At 39.9% G+C, this 23,382-nt stretch overlaps 1 protein-coding gene across 3 annotated transcripts in view; it reads left to right on the forward strand.

Annotated features, from left to right (window-relative positions):
• The first annotated feature begins 743 nt into the window (after positions 1-743).
• myt1b (myelin transcription factor 1b) overlaps positions 744-23,382 on the forward strand; it is a 114,326-nt gene continuing 91,687 nt past the window's right edge. For all 3 annotated transcript variants that reach the window (XM_067370731.1, XM_067370734.1, XM_067370732.1), the window contains exons 1-2: positions 744-852; positions 1,840-1,940. In XM_067370731.1, coding sequence (XP_067226832.1) covers positions 1,913-1,940 — 28 coding nt within the window. In that variant the 5' untranslated portion in view covers positions 744-852; positions 1,840-1,912. The remainder of the gene's footprint in view (positions 853-1,839; positions 1,941-23,382) is intronic.

A 23,382-nucleotide genomic window follows, 5' to 3' on the forward strand; every position in this document is an offset into this window, starting at 1 on the left:
CCCGAGGCGCTTGGCTGCTGCAGCTGGAGTCACTTTGAACTTTCTGAAGTTACAAACTTTTCACTTTCAACTGCCTAATGAGACATCATACACCTCTGGAATTATGTCTGGGACAAAGCAGTTGAGCTTGTTTGGCGGTGTTTATTTACTTAAACTTGCTTTGACCTGAGACTAATCTGGGAAAAGGTTTTGAAAACATGTTGTTTCAACGTCTTTCATGCCCAAGAGCTGTACTAACTCTCTTTAATCTGAAGTGAAATACAAATATAGACGTTAAACATACTCTAAGATCTAATACAAATAGACAACACAGAAGTTTAGACTACATAGAAGCTAATATGTTGTAGTAGTAGTTTATTTATTAGTTTATATATGAAATCTGTGGTTCCTCTTTGCTTAAGTTTTCACAGTGTGATGTTATGTAAAGTTTACACACTTAACTAAGTTATTTGGGACCTGCTTGAGGACTGGGATACTATGCATTATTAGAGGAAGTACGCTGCACAGTCCTAGAGCTTTGGGCTATATTTTCTTTTTCTTTTTTTTTTTTACACTTCTAAAAGGAGAGCATTGTGACTTTTTTTTTTTTTTTCTATTCTTCCTCTACACTTCTGTACCACCAAAACCACTCAGACAGCGTTATTATTTTTTCAAAAAGCAGAACTTTTTCTATTTCTGCTGGCACTGTGTGTCGTGGTGTCTTAGTTCCTCAGAAACTATTCAGAGTGGCTTTCAGAGAATCTTTTCAGAGTTGATAATAAAAGTAAAACTTCTGCTCAATGCGTCATTTTCAGACCATCTCTTAAGGAAGTACACGTACGAATACTGCTATACTGCTAACATTCAGTCAAGGTAGGTTTGGATTTCCTCTTTTTTTATCTAACAAAAAAACTTTTTAGATAAAAAAAACAAATAGTCTTGTTGTATTGATAGTAATGATTTAATGTTTTTTTTATGTTTAACAAACAAAAAAAAGACACTAACACTAAATATCGATGCAATAGATCACAAAAGCAAAGTCACCACAGAGCTTAACCTTTTGCCCAGTTTTAGTGAGTTTGTGTGATGTTTGAAGGCAGAGATGGCGATTAATGGTGACAAGCCTTGGAGAGATTTTATAAAAATGTGAACGGGAGAATGTGTTCAGCGTGAGTCATGATCGTCCAGGTGGTAACAAACAGAACAGAGGATGAGATAATGTGTGCTGATGCATGCTGTAGAGGAAAGATCCATGCAAACAATAGATACCAGGTGCACTTTTCTCATTCACAGCAAATGCTGAAAAAATATTAGTTGAAAACACTGTGCTGTAACTTGACATGGATTGAAAGAGAGGCAGAAAAGGACATCAAGCTATAGTAAAGCTTGAAGTGCACACAAAGGTCGATTTATTTGCTTGAAGGCACAACGGTACTGGTCAGATGAGAGGCTTTGAGTGGGCTTTGATCCAGCAATCTTCTTTATAGCACTAAGATGCCTTCTTGTCTCTAAACCCCCCAACACCACACACATGTTTGTTTTTGTGAACTGTGGGGACTTTCCATAGGCCGCAATGCATTTTATACTGTACAAACCGTACTTTCTATCCCCCTACCCTACCCCTAACCCTAAACCTAACCATCACAGGAAACTGTGCACACCTTTATTTTCTCACAAAAACATCATTTAGTATTTTATTAATTAATTTACATTGTGGGGACCGGTGGCTGGTCCCCACGATGTAGGTGAACTCAGATGTCCCCACAATGTAATATAAACAAAAGCACACACACACACACATCACTCCCCTTCAGGTTGTTTTGAAAAATGAGTGACTTAATGTCTCTTGTCTTTCTGCAGAGTGACCAGTGATGCATGAGAGGCCAATCAGAGTCAAAGAGCAGACGGTCAATCCAGAGAGCTGAGCACTGACATGGAAGACACTGAGATATCAGAGAAAGGTAAAACTCTATTCATTCATAAATTATTTATGATAAACACATTTTCAAAGCAGTTTTAGATTACTGTAATGCAAAAAAAAAGTTGAATGATGAATGGTCTTTTTTATTTTTCAAAAGGAAATTACAACACTTTTAAACAATACACAGCACTGTTCAAAAGTATGGGGTCATTAAGATTATTTTTAATAAATTAAATGTATGGTTTTATTCAGCAAGGATGCATTAAATTGATCAATTAAAAATAACAGTAAAAGATTTCTAATTCAAATATATGCCATTCTTTTGAACTTTCTATTTTGAAACAAATATCTTGAAAAAGTTTCCACAAAAATATTAAGCAGCACAACTGTTTTCAACATTGAGAGTGATAAGAAACGTTTCTAGAGCAGCAAATCATCATATCAGAATGATTTCTGAAGGATCATGTGACACTGAAGACTGGAGTAATGATGCTGAAAATTCAGCTTTGATCACAGGAATAAATTATATATTAAATATATATTAAAATAGAAATTGGTTATTTTAAATTGTAATTACTCTGTTTACTATATTTTTGATCAATACATGCAGCCCTGGTGAGCAAAAGAGACTTTTTTCGTACCGACTTTTGTGTATATTTACAGTAAGCTACTTTTTAGTGTATATTTAGAATCGGTCACACGAGGTCCTAAAATTAGATTTTCGTGTGAAATATGACCAAGACGTTTCTTGACAGTTTTTATGAGATTCATGCATTTCCTTTAAGAAATAAGTGCATAAAGTGCAGGTATTCTTTTGCTTATTTTCAAAGAAGCTGATAACTGATTGGAGTTTTTCTTTTGCCGCTTGTGCCTTATTGATTGTATCAAGTCAGTTTCCACCTTTAACAATGCCAAACCTCGCTATAACAGTATGTGTGTTCTATGAGAAAATACATTTTCCTTGCAATTGCTCCCATTTGGCATTTATGAATTAGATTTTCCGCATGAAGAAACCACTGTGTATGGCCTTCAGTGAGATGCTGGACTGATTTGCACAACAGTTTCACAGGACCCCATAAAACATACCAATTTAGAGCTGCACTTGAAAGCACAGACCATTAATTACAAAGAAGAGGGGTGAATAATTCATTATGCTTTGAGCAGCCTGAGGTTGGAATTGTACTGATGGACAAAAGGCCTAGAAGAGCAGCTTTTAGCAAATGTTTCAGCCTTTGCTGAGAAGAAAGTGTGCAGAATAGAGCCTATTGGACATGTATGGGGAAACTCTTAAGTGTTCTGTTTTCAATAGGAGCATATCAGTGCCACACTGCTGAGGTGCAGTTTGTAAAGGCATGTAGTACTTACTGTGGAGAGTGCTCTCAGGATAAAGATGCAGAATAGACCTCCATTTCAGTGCATGTTTACAACAGAGATTAGACCTTCATAATGGACATGCCACGCTTCTGTACATCAATGAAGCCTTGTGGTTTACAGACAGGTGGATGGATGGATGGATGGATGGATGGATGGATGGATGGATGGATGGATGGATGGATGGATGGATGGATGGATGGATGGATGGATGGATGGATGGATGGATGGATGGATGGATGGATGGATGGATGGATGGATGGAAGGATGGATGGATGGATGGATGGACGGACAGATTCAGTAGATCTCCCTTTCTCAATGTCTCTATCAGCCTCTCTCCTTTTTGAGTCGAAGTAATTGTCATTTGAATTGAATTGCATATTGGATATTTCATATGGAATCAATGAGTCCTGGTATTTCGATCTGCACTGGTCACACAGATTGCTTTTCAGATTGCACACATATTCAGTGACATTATGCAGTGACCTCCCCACCTCTTTCCGTCCCCCTATATATGTGGAATTAGAAACACAATACCAGTTTAACAGCTTTTATGCTTTTGTGTTTTATATTAATCTCTCTGCTCACTGTCTGTTCTCACAGTCTGGCGTTGTGACTTTATTTGTCCACCAGATGTCAGCATTGCAAAGAATACATTGCCACTTCATATCTTCGTAGAACAGCATGTTATCTGGAAAGCATTGTGATTCATTTTAAACACAAAGTTCTTAAAGGAAGAATTTACCCAGATATTCTGTAATCATTTACTCTCATTTGATTCTCATGCCTTTCCAAATCTGTATGATTACTTTCTTAGATAGAGCGCAAAAGGAGATCTGTTGTGATGACAAAAGTGTTAAAGGGTTAGTTCACTCAAAAATGAAAATTGTTTGTCGTTCCAAACCTGCATGACTTTATTTCTTCTGTGGAACATAAAAGAAGATTCAAGATTCGAGAAAAAGTGCTTTTGTCCATACGGTCAATGTCAATGGTTCCCAACATTCTTCAAAATGTCTTTGTTTGACTTCCACAGAAGAAAGAAAGTCATGTAGGTTTGGAAAGACATGAGGAAGTTGAACGACATGAGTAGTTGAAAAATACCCAGATGTCTTCCAGCCTCTGTCAAAGTGCACATTCGATGTCTTTCTCTCGTTGTCAGGGATTGTTTTAGCGGTATAGTATCTAAAAATGAACACATTATTCAAATAGCATTCAAATTTCAAGTGTTTTAGTCCGTTATTTTGCCACAAGAGGACAACAAATTTATTTCAAAACTTTTTCAGAGAAAAAAATAGCCTCACCACCATTACCAACCGAAGTAAGCTTTGAACAAACTTACAACTGTGTGAACGTCAATGGGGAATTGTGTGGCGTGTTGACGGCTAACTCATTAAGGCCTAAATGAAAGTGATGAGATGTGATTTTAGACCGCATCTGGAACAAATGGCCCAGGCGTTCCCTGTTCAGTCTGGCCAATTTTGGAGGCCTGCACCAACCCACAACCCCCCTCCACCCGCCGACGGGGCCAGCACACACACAGGTTTAGATCTGATATTTATTTCATCTAGCTTGTGTACGCAGTTGGTCTGATATGAATGTGATTCCACGCTTTGATGCAGAGACAGATTGTAAAGTGTGATTTTATTAAATCCTTCATTAGGATTCATCAGTGAGATTGGATCAGAAAAAGGTCACTGTGCAAATTCGGCCCACTCACCCCCCAACAGCACCCCTCGCTCTCTCCCTCCCTCTCGTTTGCATTCGCTCTCTCATTTCTCTCTCATTTGCTTTAGTTGGGGGGTTGGCCACCGCTACTGAAACGAATTTGCTGTGAAAATGGGGAAAAATGAGCATTATGGGCTGGCGGAGGAATACAAGGTGAAAGTGACATTATCTCCCCCTCCACGTCTCCTCCCTCTCTCCTCTTTCCCCTCCTCCTCTCCTTCCCCGTTTCCGTTCTCCGGTGCCTTTGCAGGACGATGGTGCCACAAATCATTTGTACGCTCTCATTTGGGTCTACAAGCCGCGATGGTGCTTACTGCTCAGGGAGCAGATGACTTTCAGAAAGGGGGGAGTAAAGGGGGAACGGCTATTTTCTGGCACATGAAAACATCAGTTGGAGTTGGATCTGAAATTGAGAGGGAAATTGCTCACACCATATGTCATCTTCTGCTGAGGGCTTTTTTTTTTTCTCCATTGGGTGCATGTTATGCATGCGTCTGAGCGAGGCAGTTTGCTTGGTGTTAATTGTTGCCATCGAAAGTGTAATGTGTGCTCTAATGGGAACGGCAGTTTATCTATACCTGTAGACCTGCTGGAGTTTAGTGTACTAAGGCATAGGATGAAGTGATCTCTCCTCACATTTACTGGAAACAGTGGCTTCTTTAAATTATATTAGTTAGCATAGGCTGCGGAACTGAAGCCCTACTTTGGTATGCATCAAATATCAGTTGTCGTAAAATAATCATGGTTGCATTTTATTTTAAGGTGACATAGTTACATTTTACTTATTTAAATAAGTACGGAGTAATATTATTTAACTTCATGTACTTACTATAGAGTTAGTGTTTGGTATAGGGTTACTTGTGATTATGCTTAATTTACTGGTATGATTGTGGTAAGTGCATTTAACTATGTCACCTTAAAATAAAGTGTTAACAAAATCACTACTATCCATAATATTTTTGCCCTGTTGATCCTGTTCTGCCACTCAATCTAACCAGATAATACAGACTGCCTGCTTTCTGTTGATTGATTGATTGATTGGTTAGTAAAGTCGTTTGATGCAAACAACTGATATTGTCAACAGTGCAGTATATACTGGACACTTGGTTTAACAAAAAAAAAAAAAAAAATTACTATATATATATATATATATATATATATATATATATATATATATATATATATATATATATATATATATATATATTATTTTAAGGGAAAAAATAAGTTGATTTTAAATTTCATGGCATCAACACATCTCAAAAAAGTTGGGACAAGGCCATGTTTCCCACTGTGTGGCATCCCCTCTTCTTTTTATAACAGTCTGCAAACGTCTGGGGACTGAGGAGACAAGTTGCTCAAGTTTAGGAATAGGAATGTTGTCCCATTCTTGTCTAATACAGGCTTCTAGTTGCTCAACTGTCTTAGGTCTTCGTTGTCGCATCTTCCTCTTTATGATGCGCCAAATGTTTTCTATGGGTGAAAGATCTGGACTGCAGGCTGGCCATTTCAGTACCCGGATCCTTCTTCTACGCAGCCATGATGTTGTAATTGATGCAGTGTGTGGTCTGGCATTGTCATGTTGGAAAATGCAAGGTCTTCCCTGAAAGAGACGACGTCTGGATGGCAGCATATGTTGTTCTAGAACTTGGATATACCTTTCAGCATTGATGGTGCCTTTCTCTGAGAAACTCCTTTCTGATATCGCTCCACTATTTTTCACCGCAGCATTGGGGGAATTGGTGATCCTCTGCCCATCTTGACTTCTGAGAGACACTGCCACTCTGAGAGGCTCTTTTTATACCCAATCATGTTGCCAATTCACCTAATAAGATGCAAATTGGTCCTCCAATGTCCTTATATGTATATCTCTTATTGCTACCTGTACCAACTTTTTTGGAATGTGTAGCTCTCATGAAATCCAAAATGAGCCAATATTTGGCATGACATTTCAAAATGTCTCACTTTCAACATTTGATATGTGATCTATATTCTATTGTGAATAAAATATAAGTTTATGAGATTTGTAAAGTATTGCATTCCTTATTTAATCAAAATTTGTACAGTGTCCTAACTTTTTTGGAATCGGGTTTGTGTATATATATATATACTGTAAATATTACACACACACACACATAATAGATAACACCCACAAATAATCTTAATTATGTCAGATAACACTTAAGCAAAACTTGGTCAGGTCAAAGTGTCTGAATAATGTTTGGTACCAAATTTGTATCAGTTTTACTGGTAGTCCACTGTATGAAGAATGTTTGTGTCAGTTTACTTTATTTTGTATCCTCACTTACAGAAATGAACTATAGTGTCCTGAACCCACTTGTAAAAATATAACAAAAATATCAACAATGTTTGAATAATTTTTGACTGTATATATATATCTGAGGGTGAGTAATTAATGACAGAAATTTCATTTTTGTGTGAACTAACCCTTTAAGTCGTCTGTCGCTTTCAATGCTCAAGGTCTTAAAAGCAGGATGGAGTTTGATTGGTTGTCAATGTTTTTATTGTTAATTAGCCACAAAACATTGTTCTGAAAGTGATTCCAATCATATCGTTCCTCCGAGTTGTTATCGTTATACCTGTGTGGTGGACTTAAGACTGTTGGCGTGCCTAAAGACTGCAAGGGGTTATTATTTCTTAGCCTGACCCATTCAAAATGTTTTATGCATTTATCGTTCCAGTGGTAGTGCTGCCCTTACCAGCAGTTAAAAATGTTAACGAAGTGAATATTATGTTATCTGGCCCTGCATGCAGCTTCCAGGCGCTCTGTTATGCACACTTTTAATTGGTTCATTAAAAAACTGACAGACAGGCAAGATCTGGGCAACAGTCTCTCAAATGCAATGAGTCTGTGCCCCTTCACTTTTGGTTTAATGTGAAGTTTGGTTTAAGCCCTAGCAACAAAAGGGCAAGTGTGAGTGTATAATCCCTCATGAGTCTTTGAATGTCTACTTTCTGTTTTTTCCAAGAATCCCCTTCTTTTTGCCCCATACAGACACAAATCTTCCACCACACTGAATGTATTGCCACGTGTGCCTGAACTTATCAACCTATTCCTATGAATGACATTACAGACAGGGATTATCACCTCTCTTTCACACACACACACACTCACACACATACTGTAGACACATTGCTTAAATACTCTGCTGTAGTTCTCAGATAGAAATACACTTGACCACTCATGCGTGATTCATCTGTTACAGTCACACGCTTTCACACACATAACGCAGACATATGCGACCGCATGTACACACATGTACGGATCATTCACACACAGTCGCACGGCCTTGCCCTGGAAAGCATGCATATGCACACACACATACACTGCAAGTGTGAAATAAGAATCATGCCCTAAAGCAGACTTCTGCACTCTCCATGACGGTTCCAAAGGGACCTCCATCTGTGAGATTCAAATGCAATATTTATTGCCAAATGAGACAACCGTTATTAAAAACCATAACTGTTTGAAATATGTATGTGTTTACACAGGTATGCATGTTCACGTACAAGTCCATATCATTATCTGCGTTGTGCTCCCTTAAAAATGAATTTTATATTACATGCTCATTTATTGGAGCCTGTTTCCATCTCAGAGTATGAAATTAAGTCACACTGTGATCACAGTATATATATATATATATATATATATATATATATATATATATATATATATATATACACAGTAGTCAAAATTTGAAGTGGATCAAAAAAGTTAATCAAAATTGGCTTAAGAACTAAATTGTCCTAAGAGGAAGGTTTTAGGACAACTTTGATGAAAGATTTTGATCCACTTCAAATGTTGACTAGTACACTAGTACACAGTACAAAAAAAATAATAATAATAATAAAAAAAAATATATATATATATATATATATATATATATATATATATATATATATATATATATATATATATATATGTGTGTGTGTGTGTGTGTGTGTGTGTGTGTGTGTGTGTGTGTGTGTGTGTGTGTGTGTATATATATATACTCTTTTATGAGTACTGTGAATTTGGACACACTTCTTGTCACATACTGTTTTTCACCTACTATATTAGGGAAGTATGTGATTGCAGTCTTGGTCTTTATATGACAGGTGGTTGGAGGGGAGGAATTAAAATAAGAGGACTTGATGATGTCAGCCAAAAAAAAAAAAAAGTTAAAACTTTTCTTTGGAGTAATGTACACCAATGTTTTGTTCACAATAATACCAAGAATGTCTATTATTATTTTTATTTTATTTTTCATATCGACTTATAAAAAGTCTGTTACAACAGAACTGAGGAGCCCAGTACTTTCCTAAACTTGGAGAGCTTCACTTGCTGTGAAACGTTTATTAAAAACCAATTTGGGAAAGCCTAGAAATGGCCATAAACCATTTCGTCTCTCGCTTTCGATGAGCGAGAACTGAATGAAAACTGCTTTATGGTCTATGAAGTTCCACTTCAGTTCAGCCAGTTTAGAAGATTTATCTAAACTTAATTTTAAAAAAATAATAATAATAATTCATTCGCAGATATATGTTTTAACAGCATTTACTGTATTGAATTCAGGAAATTCCTAATAATAGCTTGGCTGTTTTAAAAGCTCTCCTAACCCTACTTGTTGTTATGTCTTCATTTTCCACCCATTTTTGGCTTGGCAGCTCAGCAGTACTGCACCGTTTCTGCTTTGTGGAACATAGCATGTCTTTATAGTCTGAGAGCCTCAGTCTTATCTGCTGATTGTAGGACCATATAGCTCTAAGGACTGATGGTTGAATGTTTAAGGTTTAAAAAGATAAATTGAAGGCTGCAAGGTGTGAAAGAAGTGTGAGTTTCGTTTTTTCTGCATCTTTGGACACAGATAATGGACTGAAAGGTGAATCAGAATGGTTTGCTGAAGAGAAAAGTAAATAGCTGAAGTGTTACATGTATCTGCCCATTCCACTCAACATCTACTCTCATTTCTTTCCTTTCCCATTTCATTCATTTTCCCTCAGCTGTTTTTGAAAAGAAATATCTGATGTGTGGGCGAAAAAAGAAACTATGCAATTCAAATACACTCTGGAGTGTTGCAACAGTGAAAGCAAAAATTATACTAATCAACTTTGCAGAGCAAAATATAAATCCCAGTAGTCTGTAAGTACATATGCAGGTGGTCCGCAATTTAACAACTACTGAATAAATGAGCTTGTCAAGTTGACCACATCAAATAAGCCAATTGCAAGGCCTGTTGATTTCACAGCGTCCCTCCTTCAGAAACCCGTCAATGCCGGTTCTAGGCCACAGTAACTCCGAGGCCAAGCAGGAGCCTCTTGTGCTTTAAGGACACACACATTAACATTCATCTTGACCCATTTTTATGATTATTGAAGCAATTTTACTACGTCAAGTATCACTCTGCAATCTCTACACATAAGTAAAATGATTTCAAGTTAATTTGTTTGTTTGACAAGTAATCTTGTACTGTAGTGTAATGATCAGCAGTGATTACATAACACACTTTTAATATTTAGGCACTTTTCTGCATCTGTAAACTTCAATGATACACATGATATTTCAACAGTACATACTACCTACACTTGATTCGTAATAGTGCGTGTTGTTACCTGGATGTTTTTTTGTTTTTTGATAGTTGTTCATAAGTCCCTTGTTTGCTCTGAGCAATCCAGTGTTCTTCAGAAAAATCTCTTTCAAACAGTGACTGTATGATTTTGAGATCCATCTTTCAGACTGAGGACAAGTAAGGGAAAATTGTTCATATTTCTCATAATGTATTTTTGGCTGCATTTATAATGTTTTCCTAATTCAGAATATGATTAAAGATTGCGTATGTGGACGTGTTCAAATAACTTAACGATTGAAAACAGATAACATGATAACATTTGATTTCTACTCAAACTAAATAAAGATTATTTCATTTTGTTGAACGAAATTCAAATGATCAATTCAATTAAAAGTTTATTTGTATAGTTTCAGCTCAAAATCCCCCACAGATCATTTATTATAGCTTGTCAAATTTGCCCCTATTTGGGTGTGAGCAAAAACACACCGTTTTTGTGTGTGTCCCTTTAAATGCAAATGAGATGTTGTTCCCGCCCCCTTTCCAGAAGAGGGCGGGGCTTTAACAGCTCAACAACAACAAAGCTGGAGAATCTCACGCAGCCAAAATGAGGAAAGTGTTCAGCCTTACATTGTTCAAACCGGAGTCGACACTGATGGAGAGACTCAGGAAGAAGTTACAACTTTTAGACGTTTCTGAATGGTTAGTGGATAAATTGATGTAGTTGCTGTGGAGTTGATTCAACTCATCCACTAGCATGTGCCGTCATGTTCATCTTTTGTGTTGAACTGACCCTTGTGTGTAAAATGACGGCATGTCAACAACACTCTACTACAACAACTCTTCCTCTTCTCTAAAGCAGCCCAACATGGCCCCGCCCCCTTTGTTGTGTGTTCTTGGGGGAGGGGTTTATGTAAATTTTAGGGATAGTTTTTTTTTTTTTCACCAACCCAGGAAAAAGCTTGTTGTAGTCCCTACCAGCCATTTGTTGTAGTCCTTAACAGGGTGGACCTTAAAAGGCAGGATGTTTTAAAGGGGTCATTGATTATGATTTCACTTTTTTTACTTTAGTTAGTGTGTAATGTTGCTGTTTGAGCATAAACAACATCTGCAAAGTTACGACACTCAAATTTCAATGTAAAGGGAGTTATTGTCTTTTTAAGGTCTACCATGTTACACTTTGCATTGTAAAAATGTCGTGTAACAGAGTGGACAAATGTCCTAGAATGTGATGTGTGAAATATTTGACTCAGATTATTAGGTTATGCTAGCCTGAGCTTGACCAGTGTGTTTTTATGATAGACATTTTCTCTCTCTCTCTGACTACTGAATTGAATGGATTTCTTCAACAAACCTGGGCTGCCACCAATATTCCCTACGATCAACTTAGCTCACAATGCTTTTGGGAAACACAGCCCTGCTCAGTTCACAATCCACCAGACTGTAGGAATGACCCAACTGCGGTTCACAGCATTAAGGCAAAAGATGAGTGTGTGTATTTGGTACTATTTCATCATTTATAATTGTAGTACATGTTTATGAGAAACATTGTGTGAATGTTTAAAAGATTAGGGTACAATAAATTACTCTTTTTATCACTACCACCACAGGACAAATCATTACAGAACCGGCACTGAAACTCACTCTTGACCTTTCAGTCCTGGCTCCCGATAAAGTCCAGATTGGCCCCAACTAAGGGGTCCGGCACTCAGATTATCTCTCCATAATTACCTTGCAAAGATGAAAGGAAAGAACACGCTGTTTTGCCTCCCTGTCGATGTACATGCCAACCTGTGTGTTCCACCGAAGACTTGAGAGTAGGGTTTGTATGTATGTGTTAATGGCAGCTCACTTGTGCAAGTCTTTTTCCCTTCCCAAGTCTCCTAAAAGCACTGTGCTAAAAGCCCCTTGGAGCTTTTGGATGATCAGACACTAACAACCCATTCAAGAGCTTGCCTTCACACACACATCTCTCCTCCTCCTTGCGAACGCACATGTGCTGTGTATGTGTAACTCAGTCCATTATGTTATGATACTGCAGTTATACAGTATGCTGTGCATGTCATTTTGTGGGCTGCACGGTGTGTTTTGTGCTACCGTGCTGCTTCAAATGGGCTCTTGAGAGTAAACAAAGTGCTTCACTTCACATGGTACACATTATGTGGCTCCACATGGAGCGCAGGTTTACTTCACATGGTAAACATAATCAAACTCCTTGTATATACCTGTATCTGTTCGAAGTCCACTCAGGGAACATTTTCAAGTATTTACTGCATGGATGACAGGTTTGGTGGAATTTGAAAAATGAAAACATAAAATTTGAAGACAGAACATATTTGTGAAAAATAAAATAAGAAAGGTTTCAATTTAATAACTGACTTTAATGGGGAAAAAAGTCATGTGTACACTCTAAAACAATGTTTTGGCTCAACAACAACAACAACAAAAATTAAGGCAATAGTTTGCATCAATTTTTTTGAGTTATGACAACTTTGAGTGAATTTATGTTCAACCAAGCTACAATGAGTTAATTTGTATCAAACAAATTAAGTTAAAAGTTGCTCCAATTACCAGAGTTGTAGCCCTGGAACCAATTGATCTGATCTATTTCAGTTAGAATCAGCTATCATAGCACATGCTAACTTGTTACTGGCATTAGCGCAGTCATTGCTTATAGAGTCAATAGTGTTTACCTTAATGTATCACAATGGTAACCACAAAAACGTCAACATTACAGAAACTCTTTAATGTCAAACATAACAGCATCAAACACTAACAGGTCTTTCCCTTCACTAAAAACAAACAAATTAACACTTAATTTCAACATTTATTCTCTTTGTCCAGCCCTATGCAAAGCATGCTGGAAACTAGAAATCCACTGCCAAGTCATCAAGATAATTTCATTAAGTTACTACAACCTTTTTGTTTTTTTTAAAGCCAATTAATGCAGACATTTGAGTTTAAATTACAGACAATATTAAGTTGATGTAATGATCAAACAGAATTCTACAAAATAATGTTTGCAATTTAAAGTGTAACAAAAGTATTTTATATTTAGGTTACACTTTATTTTAAGGTGTCCTAATTATACATTTTAGTGCAGAGTAATATTAACTAACAACATGTACTTATTATTATTACAATAGGACCAGTCGGGAGACAGAAGATAGGTTAACAGGTTGTTTATTGAACACAAGCAGAGTATCTGGATGACAACAGGTGAGTAAACAGATGCAAGTTCGTGACTGATGAATGATAAGGAGAATGACAGTCCTTTTGTGGTTGCAGAGTGACAATGGAGAATGATACTTGCTGAATGGAGTAGATGACTTCAGACAACACTTCACACCAGATCGAAGACGAGGAGCAGAGCTTGGGTACACGGAGTACAGGTAAGTAGCAAGAGGAGTCCTTGAGGTAAGCATTCAGGTAAGTCCTTTGATGCAAACGAGACCGGACAATGTGACTGTGTGTGAGTGTGTCTTAAGTAGTGCTGGTGATGAGTGTGCGGATGAGGTGCAGGGGAAGGTGTGCGCTGTGATTGGAGGGTGCTGGAGCCTGGCGTGTCTGTGACAGTACATGGTGTATTCCTTGCATCCCTGCACGTACCTCCTGACATCGTTGGCCATGTTGGGCCACCAGAAGCGCTCTTTCAGCAGCGAGAGGGTTTCATTGACCCCCGGGTGGCCAGTGCCTAGTGAGGAGTGTGCAGAGTGGATCAGTGAGGTGCGTCGTGCTCGGGTGATGAATTGCAAGCCCTGTGGACAACCCGGCGGGGTGTTGGTGGAGGCATTGGAAGGAGGGAGAGTTTCTTGAGACCAGGTGATAGGACTGACGATCATTTGTTCTGGCAGAATGGACTCAGGTTCTTCAGTAACTTCCTCTGGAGTGTGGATTTGTGACAGAGCGTCAGCTTTGATATTTCTGGAGCCAGGACGGTAGGAAATGGTGAAGTTAAATCGTGTGAAAAAGAGAGCCCACCGGGCTTGTCTGGGGTTGAGCCTCTTGGCGGCTCGGAGGTACTCCAGGTTATGATCCATTTGAACTAGGAATGGGTGCCACGCTCCCTCTAACCAATGCCTCCACTCCTCGAGAGCCAGCTTGACGGCTAGGAGTTCCCGGTTGCCAATGTCATAGTTTACCTTCGCCGGGTTGAGCTTGTGGGAGAAGAAGGCATATGGATGGAGACGGCTCGGGTTCTCCTGCTGCTGCGACAATACCGCTCCAACTCCGGTGGTTGAGGCGTCGACTTCCATGACGAAAGGCTTGTCAGGGTCAGGGTGCACCAGGAGTGGAGTGGTCGTGAAGGCTTGTTTCAGGGTGTTGAAAGCTTCTGTGGCAGCTGGGGTCCAGGACAGAGACTTGGGCTTGTTGCGAAGGAGGCTTGTGAGAGGACTGGTAATGGAACTGTAGTTCTGGATGAATCTTCTGTAAAAGTTGGCAAATCCGAGGAAACGTTGGAGCTCTTTGACTGTAGTGGGTGTTGGCCAGTTCTTGATAGCTGCCACCTTCCCTCGTCCATCCGGATGCCACTGTGGTCGATGTTGTACCCAAGGAACGGCACTGAGGGCTGGTGGAACGAGCATTTCTCAGCCTTGAGGTAGAGCTGGAAGTCCCTCAGGCGTTGCAGGACCTCTGCAACATGGCGTTGGTGGTCAGCCATACTCCGGGAGTATATCAGGATGTCGTCAATGTTCACCAGCACGAACTTATGGAGGAACTCCCGGAGTACCTCGTGAATGAAGTCCTGGAATACGGAGGGGGCGTTGACCAGGCCATACGGCATGACCAAGTACTCATAATGGCCGGTGGGCGTGATGAAGGCAGTCTTCCACTTGTCCCCCTCACGTATCCGGATAAGATTGTAGGCGCTGCAGAGGTCCAACTTGGTGAACACAGTGGCTCCGCGGAGGTTTTCCAGGGCTGCTGGGACAAGAGGAAGGGGGTACCAGAATTTTACTTTGATGGAGTTGAGTGCTCGGTAATCAATGCATGGCCGCAAGCCTCTGCCCTTTTTCGTCACAAAGAAGAAGCTGGATGCAGCAGGGGAAGTTGATGGTCGGATATAACCCTGAGCCAATGCCTCCTCTATGTAATCCACCATGGCCTTCTCCTCCGGGATGGATAAGGGGTAAATCTTACCCCTTGGCACTGACTCACCCGGAAGCAGGTCGATGGTGCAATCCCATGGCCGGTGTGGAGGCAGCTTTGAGGCTCTCTTGGGGCAGAATACGTCGCTGAAGGGGGCATAACAGGACGGGATGTCCACAGATCATTTCTCGAGGGGACTCTCAACGGATGTGGCACAGACTGGAAGGTCGTTGGAGCGAGGAGACTTGGGAATAGACAGGTCGGAGAAACAATCGGAAAAGCAGGTTTCGCCCCACTTCAGGATTCTCCAGTGCTCCAAGAGATGATGGGGTTATGTTGCTGCAACCACGGATGCCCTAGTATCACGTCAGCGGTGGAACCCTCCAGAACCAGCAGTTGAATGTACTCGTGATGCAGCACTCCGACTTGAAGATGTACAGGTTTCGTGATACGGCTGACTCGTCTATTACTCACAGGTTTGCCAGTTATTGAGTGGATCTGATAAGTAGTCGGCGTGTTCATGGTCTTGATGTTGAGCTGATGACAGAAGGCGCCGGAGATGAAATTTCCCGCTGACCCAGAATCGATGAGGGCGGATACTGGAAGAGAAACATCGGCAGCATTAAGACTTAGTCGTGGTGAGTGGCTTTTGCCAGAGATAATGGCACTCACCATGGGGCGTGGAGGACGTGTAGGACATGAGGAGAGTACATGTCCTGGTAATCCGCAATAGAGACATAAATTCTGGGTCAGCCTTCTCTGTCTTTCAGTTTGAGTCAGCCGTGATGATTCTACTTGCATGGGTTCTTGGGCTGATTCTGGAGTACTGACGGATTCTGTCTGGCAGAGGACGGTGTTGTGGAGGCTCTGACCCTGGTGCTCTTCGAGATACGACTGCATACGAGTTGTGAAGCATATTGACAGCTGGATGAAGTGTTCGAGCCCGATGGTATCCTCGTATGCAGCTAGATGCAACCGCACTCGAGGATCCATTCCTTGACGATATGCAATGCTTGTTCTTTCCATCCGCTCCGGGCAGCGAGTGTTCTGAACTGCAGAGCATATTCATTAACAGACAACTCTCCTTGTTTCAAATTGTACAGTTTCTCACCGATAGATGAATCACAGGATGGTTTTCCAAACACTTCCCGGAAGTGTTCGACGAAGTCGGAATATGTCTGCGTCACAGGATTGTTTTGCGACCTGATGAAAAATCGGCCCACTGTAGAGCTTTCCTGGAAAGTTGTGAAATGATGAACGCTACCTTGGAGTAGTCAGTGGGGAACATGTGCGGTTGCATCTCCAGGGTCAGAGAGACTTGCAGGAGGAAACCATTGCAGCCCTCTGCCGAACCAGAGTAGGGCGCCGGTTTGGCCATGGGACTGGTGTACGCTGGCAGTGAGGGAGAGGTGACGGTGGATGAGGAAGTGATGGCGGGAGCTGGAGCTGGCGGTGGTGCTCGTGAAGGTGGTTGCACATTGAAAGCGCGGCGAAAAGCATCCACCAATTCCTCGAAGGGATCCAGTTGACTCATGCTTGTCTTCCGCTGTTTTGGTCCGGTCTTCTGTTTCAATAGGTCCAGTCGGGAGACAGAAGATAGGTTAACAGGTTGTTTATTGAACACAAGCAGAGTATCTGGATGACAACAGGTGAGTAAACAGATGCAAGTTCGTGACTGATGAATGATAAGGAGAATGATACTTGCTGAATGGAGTAGATGACTTCAGACAACACTTCACACCAGATCGAAGACGAGGAGCAGAGCTTGGGTACACGGAGTACAGGTAAGTAGCAAGAGGAGTCCTTGAGGTAAGCATTCAGGTAAGTCCTTTGATGCAAACAAGACCGATGTCCACCACTGTGTGAGTGTGTCTTAAGTAGTGCTGGTGATGAGTGTGCTGATGAGGTGCAGGTGACGGTGATTAGTATTCCGGGGAAGGTGTGCACTGTGATTGGAGGGTGCTGGAGCCTGGCGTGTCTGTGACAACTATAGGTTTAGGGGTTGGTTTATTGTTAATTGCATTTAATTATGCATAATTTCTACATGTAACAAGGACACTGTAAACAAGGACAACTGTTACATATTATAATACTTGATTGTTACACAACATGACATTTTTTTTTTATTAAAGTTATGAAATTGAAACTTTTCTTTAAAAAAAAGGTATATATAATATTTTATAATATTTTCAGAAAGTCTTTAAAAATATAATTTAAATACTTTCGAATTATTAATCCTGGGGAGTTGCATGGCTTTACATTTTAAACCTGCCTAAAACTTGCCTTGTCATAAAAATGTCATATTACCTGATAGGAAAACGATTGACCTTTACACACAGTTTTGAGAGTCTATATGGGTCCTCTCTATGATATGTATTTATTTATTTATACTTCTTACATGCCGGTCGCAAAAATATATCAATATAAAGTATATCAAATAGTAATAAGGAGTGAAGCAGTTTTGTTAAAACAATTCAAAGAAATAATAATAGGTATTTAAAAAAAATTAAAATGAATAAAATGTATACCTTTTCCAAATTAAATAATTAATAAGTACTTTTTTCTTTGCAAGCATTTCAGTCTTTTCATTATATATCAGGGCAGTTGTATCACCCTGGACCCTCCTGTGTCTGAATGAGAGGAATCTGTGTTCCAGCATCTAGTGAAAAACCTTCCTAGAAGGCACATATTGATGTGGTGTTCAGGTGTCCACATACTTTTGGCCCTATAATGTACATCTCCATAGCGTGAAGAAGACCGAATTGTCGCATTATTTAAATAATGTGTTCCCCTCCCATCAATTCACTGGAAATTATGTTAGTACTTCAAGGTTCCAAGTGATTCCGGTAAAGACCGTAAAACCCATCTGCACCCTTTATTGCTACATGCAAGACTCCTCAAGGAAAGGTTTTCACCGACAACAGCTGTGTTTATGACATTTTTCATGTCACACCATCACTGTGCATGTATGTGTGTGTGTGTGTGTGTGTGTGTGTGTGTGTGTGTGTGTGTGTGTGTGTGTGTGTGTGTGTGTGTGTGTGTGTGTGTGTGTGTGTGTGTGTGTGTGTGTGTGTGTGTGTGTGTGTGTGTGTGTGTGAGTGTGTGTGAGTGTGAGTGTGTATGCATACAAGTGCATGAGTGTTAGAAAGTACACCTGCACTGGAATGAAAAAGTCCCTTGTCTGCAATTTACATGCAAATCAAAATACATCCACTTTCCACCACAGCAATGCATTCTGGGATTGTCAGTTTCCTCTGGCCCGTACAGGTCAAGCAGAAGTTATTGTGCTTATTTGTCACATTAAAACACATTAAATTGCGCTCAGTTCTTTCTCCTCCCAGCAAGACCCAAAGAGATTTTACTCATCCGTCCACACTGTGAACAAACTGAGGGGAGAAAATGGCCAATTCTCCTATTTAACCTCCGTCGCCATATTTATATAGCTATTTAACTCAGGCAGGCCTGTGGTTATGATTTGATGGTTTTTGCGCGATCCCAGGCTCTGAATTATAGAATATCATTGAAGAGTCAAGTTGTTTTTCATCTTTGTTGTGAGGCGCTATTTGTTCCCTCTACAGTTCCACATCACTGCCTCTGATTGAACAGAAGGGAAGAAACTGTCAAACTATCATGGATCTCTCTCTCTCGCCCTTCATTTTTTTCTTTTACTCTGTCGTGCTTTAATATACAGTAGTATCTCTCTCATCCACACACCCTCTCATTCTCCTTCTTGTCGATTTCCCCAGTGTGCTCTTAAACTGCTAGTGTAATTTAAATACGGAGCTCTGCGTTAGCGGGAGGCACTTTGCCTCTATGATGGGGGAGAGGATAGCAGAACAATAAGGCGAATGAAATGGGGAGGGTGGAATGGGAATTGGCTTACATTATCACACAGCATCTAAAACCAGAGTGCAGAGGGCTTCAAACACAATGCGCACTAACAGCCCTGCCCTTGAATGCTAAGCAGACCTATATAAAGCAGCACAAAGAGAGCAATTTGTGTCCCGTTTTGTTTCGTTTGGGCGTTTTTCTTGCAATTTCACTCCATGGCAGAACTTTATTGCGGAACGAAAAGACTCGACATCAAAATGCACCGAGCATCAGAGGCTGAACATCAACGGGGGCGCTCAGAGCAGGGATTGGCTGGGAGATTAGAAACGTACTGCTCTCTCGGCCCGCAGTGGCACCTGTGTGTGTGTTGCACGAGGGCCAAAACCTTTCTGCAAAGTGCTGCACTAGAAAGATAACTGGAGTGTTGTGCCTGAGGGTCTCGCTGTGATGATGCTTTTCCTTTGCTTCTGTCCCCAGCTGTGTGTTTTTGGACATTTCAGGAGGACGGTAGCCCTTTTTTGTGCTTTGTCGAAACAAAGCTTGTCTGTTTTACAGCATCGAAAAGTGCCACTGATCTGTTCTTTTCTTCTGACGGGTGTCCGGGTGGTCCTTATTTTCCCTGATAGTATCTTTACTTCATTTTTTTCCCCCTTCCTCCCCTCCCCTGTTCCTCTGTGGCTTGTTCGGCATTATGACTAAGAGTCACTTTGAGATGCTGACCTGCTCAGTATTGATCGGGGTCGTATCTCCTTCCCAGTTTCACTCAACTAGACCTCATCAATAACCAGATCCTTTTTTTGTTTGTTTTTTTGCATTATTATTATTATTATTATTGTATTGTACTTTTCTTTTAATTATTTAATTATTGTATTTATATTTTTTACTCTATTTCAAGGTGGTTCTGGTATTTATTTTTGTTTGTTAATAAGTAAAAATAATTTTTAAAAATGAAATTAAAAACAGACTCTCCAAATGATGAAGACTGGTATAGTTAGAGAGGCATTCTCCTCGCAATCACCACAGAATGGCTGCTTTCTTTGATTTCAGTCCCATTTCTCTTGGCCCTCATAATTATTGATCTGGGAAATGTATTTTCTTTCTCTCAAGCTTCCTGCTTGTTTCGTTGTTCTGGAGTCTATATGGCCCTTCTGTCTTGGTGACACTAATACTTCCTCTGAACGATCCAAAAGCTTAGATTTACAAATATACTGTTACCAAACACTGGTTCACTTTTCTGAAGAGCAAAATAACCTCTGTTCAACCTCCTAACCCTTGTGTTATACCCACCATTATCTTGAACAGGATGTCATTTGTGGTGTTACTATGACATGTACAAAATAGTTAAAGGGGTGGTTAATTATGATTTCACTTTTTTTAATTTTAGTTAGTGTGTAATGTTGCTGTTTGAGGATAAACAACGTCTGCAAACTTACGACACTCAAAGTTCAATGCAAAGGGAGATATTTTCTTTTACAGAAATTTTTAAGAACTACAACAAAATCAACTCCACAGCAACTACATCAATTTATCCACTAACCATTCAGAAACGTCCAGTTTCATTCTAAAAGTTGTAACTTCTTCCTGAGTCTCTCCATCAGTGTCGACTCCGGTTTGAACAATGTAAGGCTGAACACTTTCCTCATTTTGGCTGCGTGAGATTCTCCAGCTTTGTTGTTGTTGAGCTGTTAAAGCTCCGCCCTCTTCTGGAAAGGGGGTGGGAGCAGCAGCTCATTTGCATTTAAAGGGACACACACAAAAACGGCGTGTTTTTGCTCACACCCAAATAGGGGCAAATTTGACAAGCTATAATAAATGATCTGTGGGGGATTTTGAGCTGAAACTTCACAGACATCAGAAACTTATATTACATCTTGTGAAAGGGGCGTTATAGGTCCCCTTTAAAATGGGCTTCTGGACAAGACAAAAGAACTTATATCACTTGAAGATTTAAAACTCAAAAGATAAGAAAAGTCATAGGATGTAGGAGTCATAATCTTCTGTTTATCATACATATTTCTGACACATATGTGCTGTGGTGCTCATTTGGACAATTAGGGTTTGAATCTAGTCATTTCTTGATTTGTTATGTTATTCTTTCCTGTTTTCTTTCTACTCAACTTTAGAACTAGTTCAGTCATCATGACAACTCTTGGAGGGTTTAGCAAGGTGATGGATATGACAATATTATAATGTATTAGAATAGATCTGCTACGCTGCTGCTGCTGCAGAACAAGCACAGGACTTGCTACTGCCAAAACATCCACAGACATGCTGCTGTGAGCAAGTAAGACATGCTGCTGCTGCACACACAAAAATACCCAGAGCAGATCTATACAGGTGGAGCTGGGGGAGGTGGAGGGTTTCTGATAGCATGCTGCAAAACTGCTTACATCAAACACAGAACCAAACTTTTTAAAATTTAAGCAGCAAGCTCATTGGCTGCAGAATCAGCATGTTAGATGATGTCATTGTTTGCAGATTGCTATGTTCCTGACTGTACTATATATTGAAGTGGTCAAAAAAGCCAAAGCGAGCTATTTTATAATATAAATAATCATTTTACAAAATACATTCAGGAGTTGTCATTTGTTTTTCTCTGTATGCATCCTTGTAACTCTCAGAAGAGTTTATTTACATTTGATCTCTGAACAGGATGTGTACTAGATAAGGTCACTTCCCACACTTCCAATCTGTGCATGATTACATTTCTCAGTATATGATATATAAGGGATATGATCTCACCGACTCACCATATGGTGGCAAAGTAATCTCTCTCTCTCTCTCCCTGCTGAATGGACAAGAGAGTGTCTTCTGTAATTAGATTAGATTAGAAGAGGGATGGGGGGGTTTGATTTTTATTGACTACTGGAACTAATTAACTTCTCTTACTTTAAAGAACAAATGATTGATCATAAATATACACTCTAAAAATGCTGAGTTAAATATGGACAAACCCAGGGATTGGATTGTTTTCACCCAGACATTTTTTTCAACCAATTTTGGATTTATTTTTTTAGCCAGCAATATAGTAATATAGTAAAAGGCATGTTTTTGCTTAACCCTTAAATATGGGCAAATGTGTGGGGTGTTTTAAGCTGAAACTTGACCAGACCAGAGACTTATATTACATCTTGTGAAAGAGGGCATAATAGGTGTCCTTTAACCTAACCTGCTGGGTTTGTCCATATTTAACCCAACTTGGGTTGTTTTTAACCCAGCATTTTTTAGAGTGTAGCCTACAGTTCATGAATAAACACATCTGCTGATCTACAGTCACAGCCAGTAGGTGACTATCTCCTTCTGACATGGAATTTGACCCCGCCTGGTCAACCCAAAGGCAGTAGAGGACATGGGGTCATGATTTGGGCCATTGCATTATAGAGTGGACACTGTCCTGCAGAGTAAATTGCTAAAGCATTTACACTATATAAGTGTAGGTAACATTTGACACGGGTTGACTTGCAATGACCATGTTACATATTTTACACAAAAATTATGAGTAATGAATTTAATTGGTTAAATATATGTATTTGAATTATGGATGTGCATGTTGCTAGGCCCATATGGATTTTTTCTGCATTGATTGTGGGGGTAAATGATGCAAAATTAGAGGACTGCACTTTTTAGAGGGCCTATAGTGTAAAATGTAAAGTTGGCCAAGAATGTAATGTAATTCTTTATATTTCTCATTTTATTTTTGTAAATGCCTGCTTCTCTCTTTCTCTCTCTGTCTGTCTCTCTCTGGAGCATATGTCAGGGGAACAGCGGAGCTAATTAGTGCCTTGTATTGTATTAGTCTTACACTGCTGTTCGGCCTGACTGTGGGTTCTGTTGACTGCAGCAGGAGGTCTTTCATTGCTCTTAATGGGGTTTACCCCTCTATCTCGCTCTCTTTCA

The sequence above is a fragment of the Chanodichthys erythropterus genome, chromosome 20, assembly GCF_024489055.1.
Source record: "Chanodichthys erythropterus isolate Z2021 chromosome 20, ASM2448905v1, whole genome shotgun sequence".
Taxonomy (NCBI): Eukaryota; Metazoa; Chordata; class Actinopteri; order Cypriniformes; family Xenocyprididae; genus Chanodichthys; species Chanodichthys erythropterus.